Source organism: Lemur catta, chromosome 8 (genome assembly GCF_020740605.2).
Source record: "Lemur catta isolate mLemCat1 chromosome 8, mLemCat1.pri, whole genome shotgun sequence".
Taxonomy (NCBI): domain Eukaryota; kingdom Metazoa; phylum Chordata; class Mammalia; order Primates; family Lemuridae; genus Lemur; species Lemur catta.
The window spans coordinates 99,709,657-99,723,084 of NC_059135.1; the positions used below are offsets into that span (position 1 = coordinate 99,709,657).

Genomic DNA, 13,428 nt, shown 5'->3' on the forward strand with positions numbered 1-13,428 from the left:
TCCCTCCGCACCGCCTGGCGACATTTCACCCGCGCCACGAGTCCTAGCCAAGCGCCTCCCGCATCCCGCGGGCATCGCGTCCCTCAACCGCCTCCTACCCAGCCTAGTTCGCCGGGCTGCGCCCGGGTTCGGCATCTCCCCCCACAGCGGGGCCCCGCGTGCCCGCGGGAGGGCCTGCGGGTCGGCCGCCGCCGAGAAACCCGGAGCAGCTCGGCCACAGAGCGGCGAGTGCAGGGGAGCCCGGGCGCGCCCGCGCCACGTCTCACCGCGGTCGGCCCTGTCTCTCCTGCCCATGGCAGCGGCGGCGGCAGCGCGCACAGCGGACGCCGAGGCCTCACCGCAGCGTCGGCTCTCAGAGGAACTTCCGGCTCACACAGGAAGCTCCTTCGGCGTCCACATAGGAAGTCCCGCCTCCGGGCGCCGGGCCACGTGGTGTGACCGTTCCCCGGGCCGTCTTCTCCTCTGTTCATTCCTCAAGAATTTCAGTGAAATACTGTATTTATCGAGCACCTGAGCAGTGAACAAATTAAAGGCATAGTCCTTCTGGAACTTTTCTTTCCTTTTTTTTTTTTTTGACAGAGTCTCGCTCTGTTTCCCAGGCTAGAGTGCCGTGGCGTCAGCTTAGCTCACAGCAACCTCAAACTCCTGGGCTCAAGCGATCCTCCTGCCTCAGCCTCCCAAGTGGCTGGGACTACAGGCATGCGCCACCATGCCCAGCTAATTTTTTCTGTATATATTTTTTAGTTGGCCAGATAATTTCTATTTTTAGTAGAGTTGGGGTCTGGCTGTTGCTCAGGCTGGTCTCGAACTCCCGACCTCAAGCGATCCTCCCTTGGCCTCCCAGAGTGCTAGGATTACAGGCGTGAGCCACCATGCCCGGCTGGAAGTTGCATTCTAACGGAGCGATGGGCAATAAACAAATAAATGTAGCGTTCAGTGCTCTGAGGAAGAATCAACGGGGGCTCAGGGTGACTGGCAGTGCCATTCTAAATAGAGTGGTCCCTGAATACGTCCTGAGGTGGTGTCATCTGAGCAAAGATCTCAGGAAAGTGAAGCAATGTCCTTTATAAATACCTAGGGAGGAGCAGTGCGGAGCGCACAAAAGTGAGATCCACACACGTTTGCATTTAATTAGAAACAGGGCGGCAGTGTGGCTTGAGCCGGGGCGCGGTGCAGTGCAAGCTAAACACTGGTTCTCAAAGTAGGGTCTCCTGGCTGCAAAAACATAACATGGAAACCAGTTAAAACGGGTTATAAAGGCAAATGCAACGTGTCTGGCAGCATCCCAGACCAATTGAGTAAAAAAAAAAAAAAAAAAAACTGAAGGTGGGGCCAACAACCTTGCTCTCCAGATGATTCTGATGCTCAAGGTTGAAAACTGCTGATGGAAAGCCTTGTAGGTAATGACAAAAACTTTGGGTTTTATTACAAAATGAGAAACCACAGGAGGGTTCTGAGCAGAAAAAAATGACAATCTGATTTAGTATTAAAAGATTACACTAGCTGCTTGAAGATAGACTTTACAAGGCCAAGGGCAGCTACTGCAGCAGTCCAGTTGATAAACTGGCTGGCTTTACCAGGGTGTTAGGGGTAAAGGTGATGAAAAGTGGTTCAATTCTTCATCTATTTTGTAGGTAGAGTAGATGGGATTTGCTGGCTGACTGGATATGGCAAGTGAAAGAGAGCAGTAAAGGATAACTCCAAGATTTTTGGCTTGAGCAACTTCAAAAATGATGATGTACTTGGGGAAGGTACAGGTTTGGAGAATGGTTTTGGACATATTGAGTGGGAGTGGCTGTATTAGTCTGCCATAACAAAATACCACAAACTGCATGGCTTAAACAACATACATTTATTTTCTCACAGTTCTGGAGACTATGAAATCCAAGAATAAGGTCCAGTAGGGTTTAGTTCCTGGTGAGGGCCCGCATCCTGGCTTGCAGATGGCCACCTTCTTGCTGTGTCCTTACAAGGCATAGAGATAACTCCAGTGTCTCTTCCTCTTTTCATGAGGACACCAGCGCTGTTGGATTAGGACCCCTTTTGTCCTTTTATACTTTGTTATCTCTTCACAGGCCCTATCTTCAAATAGTCACATTGGGGGTCAGGGCTTAACGTATGAATTTGGGGAAGGATGCAATTCAATCCATAGCAATGGCCTGTTAGACAATTAAATGAAGTGCCAAAAAGGAAATTGGATATGAGTCTGAAGTTCAGAGACCTAGAAATATGAATTTTGGAACTGGCAACATATCTATGGTATGGAAGCTATAGAATTGGTTGAAATTACCTAGGGAATGAATGTAGGTACAGAAAAGGTCCAAGGACTGGAGACATTTCAGAGTGAAGAACGGAAGAATGGAAGCTTAAGAAGGAATTGTTAAACAAAAAGAACCAGAACTTGAAGATTTGGATAATTTTTAGCATACTCATATTGTAAAAAATGAGAACATATGCTCTGGAGAAAATACTAAGGATGTGGCTGGACAGCCATTTATTTGCAAGAGATTAGGTATGTGGCTTATAGATCCAATCAACCATCTCAGCAGAAGATGTCAGTCCCTGACAGTTTGGACTGAAGAGGCAGAGATGACATGAAATGAAGGCAGGCTGTTGGACTTCTGGGATTCTACAGGTAGGAAAGGGATCATAGGGCAGTAGAGATCAGTGTGACTGCTTCTGCCATCACAGGCCTCCTTGGGCCATCTCCTTAGTTCTGAGGGCCACAGCCCCAGTAAGTCCTGAGAACAGAGCATCAAGCCAATGGGAATTATTCTCAAGCCTTAGAAGCTAATGTAATTTTCCCTGCTTTCAGACTTGCTTGGGACCTGCAGGTCTTTTTTCGTTCCTATTTCTCCCTTCTGGAAGGGAATGTCTATTCTCTGCCTGTCCCACCATTGTAATTTGGAAGCAGGCAACTTGCCTGGTTTCACAGGTTCACAGAGAGGAATTTTGCTCCAACATGAACCATACCAAGTCTCAACCATAATTGTTTTTGATGATTTAGATGAGATTTGAGCTGATATGAGTTGATGCTAGAATGACGAACTTCTAGGGATATTGAGATGGGGTGAATATATTTTGCATGTGGGAAGGATATGAAGTTCTAGGGGCCAGAGGACAGACAGCTATGGCTCAAATTGTGCCCCCCTTAAAAAAGATATTTTGAAATCCTACCCCTGGTACTTCAGAATGTGATCTTAATTGGAAATAGGGTCTTTACAGAGGTAATCGAGTTAAAGTGAGGTCATTAGGGTGAGCTCTAATCCAATGACTGGTGTCGTTATAAAAAGGGAAACACACACAGGAGAACACCACATAATGATAAAGCAGAGATTGGAGAGATGCTGCTACAGCCCTGTGGACACCTTGATTTCAGACTTAGCATCCAGAACTGTGAGAAAATAAATTTGTTATTATAAGCCACCTAGTTTGTGGTACTTCACTACCATAGCCCTCACTGTTGGACATTTAGACTTTGAATTTTGAGCTTTTTTTTTTTTTTTGAGACAGAGTCTCACTCTGTTGCCCGGGCTAGAGTGCTGTGGCATCAGCCTCGCTCACAGCAACCTCAAACTCCTGGGCTCAAGCAATCCTCTTGCCTCAGCCTCCCGAGTAGCTGGGACTATAGGCATGTGCCACCATGCCCGGCTAATTTTTTCTATATATATTTAGCTGTCCAGATCATTTCTTTCTATTTTTAGTAGAGACGGGGTCTCGCTCTTGCTCAGGCTGGTCTCGAACTCCTGACCTCGAGTGATCCACCTGCCTCGGCCTCCCAGAGTGCTAGAATTACAGGCGTGAGCCACCGCACCCGGCCTGAATTTTGAGCTTTTATGGGTACACCATGCCACATTCACAATCATTTTCAAAGGATTCCTAGCTATTAAATTGCTACGTCACAGGATATACAAGATTCTGAGGCTACTGACTTGCATTGTTAAATTGTCCTCTATATGAAAGTATTAATCTAAATTATCTCCAATACCATGTGAGAGACCATTCCTCATACTCAGTAGGTAAGATAGTAAGGCTGTGTTTGCTTTTAATCACCAGGAAGTTCTGATTTGGGTAATCAAGATGTCCAAGGATATACTAGAGCAAGTTGGGGAGAACATTATAGACTTATTAATAGATACTGGAAATACTTGGTTTAGTTTCAATATTTCTAGATCAGTGTGCACTTTGTCTCCTGGACAGTGATTAACTCAAGCAAGAGGGGACAACTGCAACTACACAGTGTCCAAGAACAGATCTGGACAAACCAATCACAGTGGAAATAAATATCAGCTTTATTAACACTCAAAGTGCCATTCATTTATATTCATTCCATAGTCCAGAAGGTTACTTAGAGTAAGCCTTTGCACCACAATCTTTCCAAAAAATGAACATGTAAGAAAAAGCAATTTTCATTGTGCTAATTATTGCAGGCCTTCATGCACGTAAATCTAAACAAAGATGTGTGCCAACAATATACAAATTTCCATATAAACAAATCATTGATCACTAACAAAATATAAACATGGTTTCTTTTATATTAGATTAAAAAAAAGCTCTTTATCAGCAAGAAAAAACAAGTACATAGAAATTATAAAACTCAGAAATTTTATACATTTTTACAAGCACAATTTTGAATGAACAACTCAAAATCAAAATGTGCATGAAATGTGGCACATACCACACTATTTCTGGCTTCTGGTAGGTTCTTCTAATCACCCCAATTCCTTTTAACATAATAAGCTTAGTGACATTCAACTTCAACAGAGGACTTTATTCCTAACGTGAATAATTTTACACGGTACCGCATATTAAAAAGGTTTTCTTTAAGTACAATAACATTGTCAGATTGGAAATTTAGTTTCCAATTCTTTTTCTGCCAGTTACTTAAAACACACAGTACAGTATAAAGACACAATAATGTATGTTTGGACATTTCTAAACCAATTTCTAGTCAATTACAGAGAATCACAATATGCCAATGTATTGTTTTATAAACTGAGTTTGACCTTGCCTAGTAAGGGAAAAGCTAAAAGTTGAAATCTTTTGGAGTAGAATAAAGGAAATACTCAAAAACAACAGGACAGGCCAACAGCAACTAGAGATATAAAATCTTGACATCTCTTCAAACAATTTAGTTTCTCACATTTTTTCATAGCTCTGAGAATTCAAAGGCCATTTTAGTGGACAGTGTGTTTTTGCTACTGCTAAAAAAAAATTTATTTTTCTCTTAATTTGCATTTCATAGAATTCTCAAAAGAGAATTCAATGCTTTTCCTTGCAACAGTATTTTAACTGAGCTCTAAGTACAATTTGTGTCCAATTCTGGAAATACAAATACATTTCGAATGATTAAAAACAAAATTAAAAAAATATTTTTGATCAGCCAGCTGAAAATATATTTATATAGTAAATAATCTCTCAGAAAGCTTTTATATATATTTAATTATCCTAACTAAATAGTACCCTTATAAAACAAGTTCATAAAAATGTAGAAATGAAATGAAAATAAGAACTTACTGGGATATATACATGTGCCTACAGACAGAAAAAGACATCTCCACACAAACACACATCCCCTGATACAGAGTTACAAAGCATACTTTCAACTTAGTAATGGATTTTAGAACACATTATAAAATTAGAAAGTAATGTTGAACTCCTGAGTTCTTCAAAAAAGATAGAACCATAGATAAGTATACTTTGTAAAAGCAAGAAGGTCCATTTAAGTCAGTAATAGCAGTGCAGTAACGGATGGCTACATCTTGAAAGAAGTTAAAACACAGAGACACGGACAGTAGTTCAATGCACGCATTCATGATACTCATACACTCATTAACAATTATTGGTCATAGTAGTAAATCAGTGTACAAATTAAACATTTCCCAAAATGTGCAAAAAAGTCAATCTTAATAGGAAAAAAACCCTTTGTACATAATTATAAACTTCCCAGCATTCAACTGAGATTAAAAACGTTTACAGAGAGAAACCAATAGGTTAAATATAGAGAATTTAATGGCTACATTTAAAAACATACATTAAGTCAAAGGGTAAATTTACAAATTGATAATCATAGTTTGCAACAATTAAAAGTTTATTCTCAAATTTATCCAAGTTTACTTTATTTACAATGACTAAAAAGAATCATGAGAAATGTCAGAGATGTCAGACATTAAAAGTATTTTTGGTATTAACTCTTATAATATTTCAGAATGTTGGGTAGAAAATTTTAAAACCAATAGCAATAGAAAAAATGTAAACCTTTCACTTACTAAGATTGCATTAAAACAATTGTTTGTTTTTAAAGAAGTATTCTTATCCTTAGACACTGTACTTTCAATTGGATAGAGTATATTGCAAGGGTTTGGCCCACTTCCTTTTGCCCATAAGCCTTTCCAGCTCAAAGGTTCCCACTAGTCCTCCCTTCTTATTCCAGGTGGAAAACAATCTTTGGAATAATATGTCAAATCCATTTTGTAGTCTAAGTACCTAATAGAGTTTAAGATGTAATTTTGTCACTTCTCTCTCCCCTCCAAGTAATGCTAATGCTAAAACCATCATTAGTTACATATGCTTTTAAAAAATAAATTCTAAAAAAATATAAATAATTGAACACAAAAGTGCTTTTCAGTACAGTCATGAACTTTACTGTTCTCAACTGGCATTAAGGGATTCAGAAATCCTTATTTGGGGACAAATCCTGCACATTACTGGAGAGCAGACACTTCCTTATGTTCCAAAATGTCTATGGCACAAAGCAGAGGTCAGTAACCTACTTTTCTTCACAGCTTTGCTGAAATGCCCCTCAAGTCAAACATAAGTTCATAAACGTTAAGACACTAGGAAGAAAGTACGCCACCAACCTGAGGCATCAGGTGTATCTATATCAATGTGTATCTATGTGCACCTATGGTCAAGTGACGTTAATAAGATTGGCACGTGTACAAGCTTAAGTTTGTAATGTCTATATAGTTCCTTAATAGAAGTAAATTCTGCATGTCTAAATGCAAACACTGAGCACCTGTCCTTTTCCTTAAAGGATAGACTGGCATATAAATTCTACTAGTACCTGCTTTATCATTTTTATACTATTAGCTTACAAGAGGGTAGAAGTAACAGTGCTAATAATTTTGGCTATGAGTGCAGGGAATATAAAAGCTTTGGTTTAAAGTGATTCTGATAATACAGAGTGTGTTACAAACAAGAAGTCATTAGGCAGAGGGAATAATACTACTCACTAATTTAATGCTTTTGCTGTTATTAACAAAAATACCATATGACTGTCAATTAAAATGCACAATTATGAAAAATATGAAGAATTATGTAAGAGACTGTGTACAGGCAACAGATAAAATTTATTCTTTTCTTACTGTAGCTTAGACTCCTCCTTTACCCTTCTGAAGCTCAGCCTTTATGCTTGCACTACCGCTGAGAAAAGAATCTCTAGGTTCCCCTGAGAGCTCATAACCATCTACTGCTCTTAAAGGTGAGCATGGGAAACGGGGAGTGCCCGATACTTCCCACACCTGTCTATCATGGTATCCCATCCAGACCATGGCAGAAGTCAAAGCCAAGCTAAAGACGACTAGGAAGTAGGAGCAGTGGCTTCACGGCACACCTTCCCTAGCCAACCAAAAAGAGGTAAAAGAAAATTTCCTTTTGAATACTTGGTAAACTAAGGAAGCTTGTTTTGATAATGTCTGGCAGAATTTCTGTTTCAAAGAGTTCATGAAGAACTGTGTAAAATCAACTACTTCCTACTTAAGAATTATATATAAGCTTATTATTATACACACACACACAAACTGAATTTTAATCTACTTTTAGCAACCAAGAGCATGGCAATTTACAGTAAATACTTTTATTAAACACTCATTAGTACTAGCTACTCGTGGAAAATGTACTGGCATTCCTACCCAAGGATGATTACAACTATCCATTATCAAAAGGTCATATATTTTTGAGTTGTTCTTCCAAAAACAGAGACTGATCTAATTGAACACTCACACCACCTTTCCCTACTTCCTTCCTACCCCTGCTCCAACTCTAAACACCACACACAAACACACACAAACACACACTTTACAGAAAAGTAAGCTAGAGTATTAGTCAAAACATTAGCTAAAAAGTTAGGATTAGAATTCGCTATCCCTGGATTTCTTGCTCATTGCTCTAAGCCTCACTGCCTCAACATTTGTAAACTATTTGAACGACTTCTTTAGGGCAAAAACAACCACGCTAACTCTGCTGTGAAAATCACAACTGAACTATGATATATAAAGAACTTGGCCAGTGCCAACATTGATTGAAAGTCAACCTGGAAAACAATTTACTATGTCTCTTTAGAATGAGAATACCTCTTTCTATGTTAGGAATTCACATCTAGTGGAGACTGCAGTGCATCTATCACACACAAATGCTAAAGTTTCTCTCCTAACGTTACAAAACAATAAATAAATAAAAAAGGAGGTAGAAAAGGGTAGGAGGAGGAAGCAGGCATTAAGAAATGTTTTAAGGGCCAATACACAGCCTAAGGCCAAATGAAGTCATGAAGCCTACTGATTTTGGAAAAATCTTCACTTTGATGGGTAACGAATTATTATTAATACAAAATAAAATTAAGGCATACAGAGAAAAAGGCACTACTAAAAATTAACAATTGAATTGCTTTTCATTAACATTTAACCGATCTTCAAATAAATATGAACATTACATTTGTAACAAAGGCCAAACTTAAAACAATATGGTTGAAAAGAAATTGTCCTGATCTTAACATAAATAACACTGTTGACAGAGTTCAGTTTCTATCAAATGTTTTGGGTATTTTCACAATTTAGACCAAAAGAAAACATTTTTTTTCTTTAAAAGAGAACTCTGGGGGAAAAAATGCTGTTATGGAATAAATGCTCCCCATCACTGGAACTGTCTGAGTAGAGGCTGGTTTACAGTAAGAGGGGGTCCTGAGAGAGAGGCTGTGTGACCGGGGCAAGGGGAAGTCCCCCAATTTGAGGATACCTTTACTCTATTCCTGGTTGTTAATGACATTTCAGTTTATAACAGCCAATAACTATCCCAAATTGTTTTTCCCTTACTTCATAAAAAAATAATCATAACATTTTAAAACATCACTGCTGAACTTTCAGAGTTGGGGTATGCCATAAAGTAACTGTGCCCATATTCCTCCTAGACTGTCACCTCCTCAAGAGTGTTAATTTAGTACCTGATACAGTAAGTCAAAATTATTGAATGAGCAAATGAAAAAGATTCATTTGGTTTATGAAAAGGATAGATTTGTACACTTGATTGACAACGGGTGATTTTTTCATCAAGGTATGGGTTCCTAGACCCCAAATGAAATCATTGGCACAGCGCTTTGCCATGGACCAAGGAATCTCCATTTGGCTTGGTTATCCTGCTAAACAATTCACATTTGACTTTACTTTCTTTGTAATTTCACTTATTTTCTAACAACTCCATCTCAGAAACACTAGAGAGCAAACCTATGACATATATAAGAGCTGGAGCAGCAGAAAGCTAAAGAAATAGTTTCACTTTTTTGCTGTAGTTTCTACTGGGAATAAGATAAAGACTCTCTCAAGTGAAAGCCAATTCAACTTACTCTGAAATCAAAGTTTTAACTTTTCTTTCACAGTTCAGCAAGTGTATTAATATATCAATTTTTATAAGCATTATGGGTTACTGTGCCTTTTAAAACTCTGTAAGGCAATAGTCATTTTTTTTTAAGTTAGAAAGATGTTGTGTAAACAAGTGCTGAAAATTTTCAAGATATTCATACTGAAATTTTCAGTCTGTATACTTTTAAATACATTTTAAAGAATTACCAATTGAAATTTCTATTAGTCATTATGATATTTCTCAACCCTTTTATTTGATACATTTTGTTTGCAATGTAAAAGATCTTACATTTGGTCCAAGCCTAAGTCATGCCAGTTTGAATCTCTCAAGGCCTAAGTAGAAAGATATTTCCTGAAAAGCATATATAAGACTGCTAGTGTATCTTCTCCAGCACCAAAAAGTCTGCCACTGTCAAAGCAGAATGCATTTTAAAGGCACAAAGTCAGCAGTCTAGCCATTTTAAGCCTCAGCAAAGAAACATTACAGTATAGAAGAATCAGTTGTGCATTTAGAAACAAAATACATTTAGAGTAATCCTAAAAAGTTCAAATTTCATTTGTTGATCCATACCATTATTTGAAAGAAGAAAAAAACGGAGTGTTATATTTAACGTCCCCTGATAGAGGTGTTTCCTTTCAAAACTTTCTTTTTTTTAATTTACTTTTGGTCTTCCATACCCGCACCCCCACCTTCAAGCTTTTTTGTTCTAGTAGTTTTTACATATATTAACTTTTATTGTGGTTTTTGGTACCTTCACAACTTGTTTGAAATAAATTCACATCATATTTTATATAATAAATCTGTAAACTGTTAGTCTATTTTTAAGTCTTTACATAAAGAACATTACTTTCTCATAGTTAATATTTTTCTTATAAAGCAAAGGCCCTCTGCAGCAGTGTTAAAGTAGTAGTTTCTTTTCAAGTGCCTTTATTTTCTATAGCATTTAGAAAAGAAAAAGGAGACTGAAAAAAGCAGACAGTTTTGCTTTGGGTTCCACAGTCTCCCCCAATTTCTCTAAAGAGCATTTGTGTCATATTCTGCACTGCTGGTTACCCTGACAGACCAAAAATGAGCCAAAGGGAAATCACAACCACACAAGACAAAGATATGAAGAAAAAGCCCACTGGTCCAGAGACCATGATCTTGCTCAAGTAGAAAAGACACTCTCACTCATAAAAGATAATGAAATTATAATAGATCCACACACTTGGGGATTATGTTTCTAGCACAAGATTTGGCAGTTGATTTACCAAGGTGGGGGCAGCTAATTCATGCTCTTCTTTGCAAGCTGCTTCATTTGATTTGCAGATACAGGAGAAGCATTGACAACTAATTTTGTGCTTTGACTTCTCAGACAACCTAGTGGAATTTCAAATATTCCTACAGGGAATGCCAGGTAAGACCTTGATACAGTAAACCAAGATCTACCTAACTTCAGAAACAAAGTATAAAGAGTCCCTAAATGAGCGTAACTTTTGGCAGAAAATAAGAATATCTGAGTCCCCTATGAGTCCCATGACAGGCATCACATTTAGGGCCTCCAAGAAGACTTATTTTCTAGATCTTTAAAAATAAAGTACCTAGCACTTGCTTTAATATGCTGAAAAAATTGCAGGTGGCCAAATTATTATCTTCATGTTTTTTAATAGTACAATTCCATTAGAGATAGTGGGACCTTTCCCAGCTGTCTTGTTCCATTTAATGTCCTTGCTCTTACTGGATACATTATACTAGAAATAGCTGGCAGTTTCTGAACCTTTCTGTTAGTAGTTAATACTTTGTTTTGATATGCTTTTCTTTGCCCAAAATTATGAACTGACTTTTAAGGAAAGACTATATACAGATGGCAGAGTTCAAAAAGCTCAATGTTCAAATTCATTTTGTTTCTAAAATGGAAGAGTTACTGATTTGGGTGCAATATGAAGCTGGTAAAGAAGTGATTCCTGTTTGCTGTTTGTTGAGATCATTCATCCTTGACTTAAAGTAGTGGTATCTGCTCTTGTAAAACGCTCACTTTGCATGTATCACTTTCTCTTTGAAATTTACTTTTTTACATTTACTGCTTTATAAATTTCTGTTTTCAGTTTATAACTGGGACTGGTCTTTACATCAGTTAGAGACCTCAGCACTTTTGACATTTGGGGCAGAATAATTCCCGGGGCAGAGTGCTTTCCTTGTGTAGTCTATTTAGCAGCATCCCTGGCCTCTACCCATTAGATGCCAGTAGTATCCTCCCAGTTGTGACAACCAAAAACATTTCCAGGAATTGCCAGATGCCAAGTGAAATTATCCTTGCTCCACTGTTTTACATGATATCTGGTTTTCTGAGGTGTTTTAGTATTCTATGATGCCAAGAACAAAAGTTTCATCTCATGACACTCACTAGCTTTAAACACAGGGATACTCTTGGCTGAACTCTTAGTTCCTAAAGAGTGTTAATTATGGGGAATTAGGAGCTAAAAATAGGAAGAAAGTATCCATGATTTTGATTATTTTTCCATTCCTTCAATTTTGGGACTTTCCCTCTCATAATTTAAAATACACAAAACTTTTTTTTCATTATTTCTGTTGACTAGCAAACGTGGTCTCCTCTACTGCTCGCATATTTAATGAGAACACTATCCTTTCATCTTTTACTTGAATTTGCTCATTGACTTTAAAATAAAATAGTATTCTTTTAAGCAGAAAGCTATCCCTCATGGTTTACAGATTCCAGTAACATGGATCTATTATAGTGTTTGCTTATTATACTGGTTAGGATTAACAAACATACCTTTTAGAGATTCATATCTTCTATCAAGATTTCTACTGAGCAAAAAGCTTGGTAGACAGAGGTTAGGATCTAAAGAATACAGATATAAGAAGGAACCTATATTCTTTAAGTTGAGTACCTACCCTAAACTCAAGTTTAGGGCTCAATCCCACAAATGAGGATCTATTTTAAATACTAGCACTAAAAACTACAAATTATACATCATTTTCTTCTTATTTTCCAGGTCTCCCCATCACCACCAATATGTCAGTGATATAGGGAAAGATTCTACAATCTTTAGGTATTCCAAATGATTTGTTTTTACTAAAAAGAGTGACTATGTACTAAAGTGCTTTATCTCTCTGAACCACATCAGTACATTATAAAAATTAAAAAAAAAAAAGAAGTTTCAAGTTCTTGTAAGGGAAAAAAAGATTAAATATAAAAAATTTAGGTTACTATTATTATTAAACAAATTTAACCAAGAATCAAGAGAAATACTTTCCCTCTTGTCTTTTTTTCTCCCCCATCTCTCTTTTTTTATAAAAAAGAAAAGTGCAGTCAGAGAGAAGGTGAATGAATAGATGGGAGCTGGGCAGAGGCACAGGAGAGGTTACTGGCTGCTAGTGATAATGCACAAACATGTGCCTCAAGAGTTCATCAGCGGAAGGTCTCAGTTTGGCCTCTACAAAAATCCGTTTGAGGAAATCTCGAGTATGGTCTGAGACATGAGGTGGCAGCTTTGGGTTTGTTGGCTGAGTGGCGATTTTAAAGATGGCAGCCATTGCTTCAAACTCGGCCCAAGGTGGCTTTTCAGTTAGCATTTCTACCACAGTACACGCTACGCTCCTAAAAAGAAATACAACACAAACAATATCACCATAAAAGAAAGCTAGTTAGCTAGAAAATGAGAAAGAGGAGTGTTTAAATATGACTTGATTTCAAGTTTAAAGTTTCATTGAAAAGTTGTAATTACATAAAACTGTAACTAATATATAAAAATCAATGAAAATACACCACAATTTAATGACTGTCACTTAAAT

The 13,428-nt window shown here is 37.8% G+C and overlaps 2 protein-coding genes across 5 annotated transcripts in view; both read right to left on the bottom strand.

The window, feature by feature from the left end:
• The window catches only part of ERCC3 (ERCC excision repair 3, TFIIH core complex helicase subunit), a 31,352-nt gene extending 30,996 nt beyond the window's left edge, over positions 1-356 (bottom strand). For all 3 annotated transcript variants that reach the window (XM_045558828.1, XM_045558827.1, XM_045558829.1), the window contains exon 1: positions 267-356. In XM_045558828.1, the coding sequence (XP_045414784.1) occupies positions 267-294 (28 nt within the window). In that variant the 5' untranslated portion in view covers positions 295-356. The remainder of the gene's footprint in view (positions 1-266) is intronic.
• A 3,912-nt stretch (positions 357-4,268) lies between these two features.
• The window catches only part of MAP3K2 (mitogen-activated protein kinase kinase kinase 2), a 40,191-nt gene continuing 31,031 nt past the window's right edge, over positions 4,269-13,428 (bottom strand). For both annotated transcript variants that reach the window (XM_045558831.1, XM_045558830.1), the window contains exon 16: positions 4,269-13,234. In XM_045558831.1, coding sequence (XP_045414787.1) covers positions 13,009-13,234 — 226 coding nt within the window. In that variant the 3' untranslated portion in view covers positions 4,269-13,008. The remainder of the gene's footprint in view (positions 13,235-13,428) is intronic.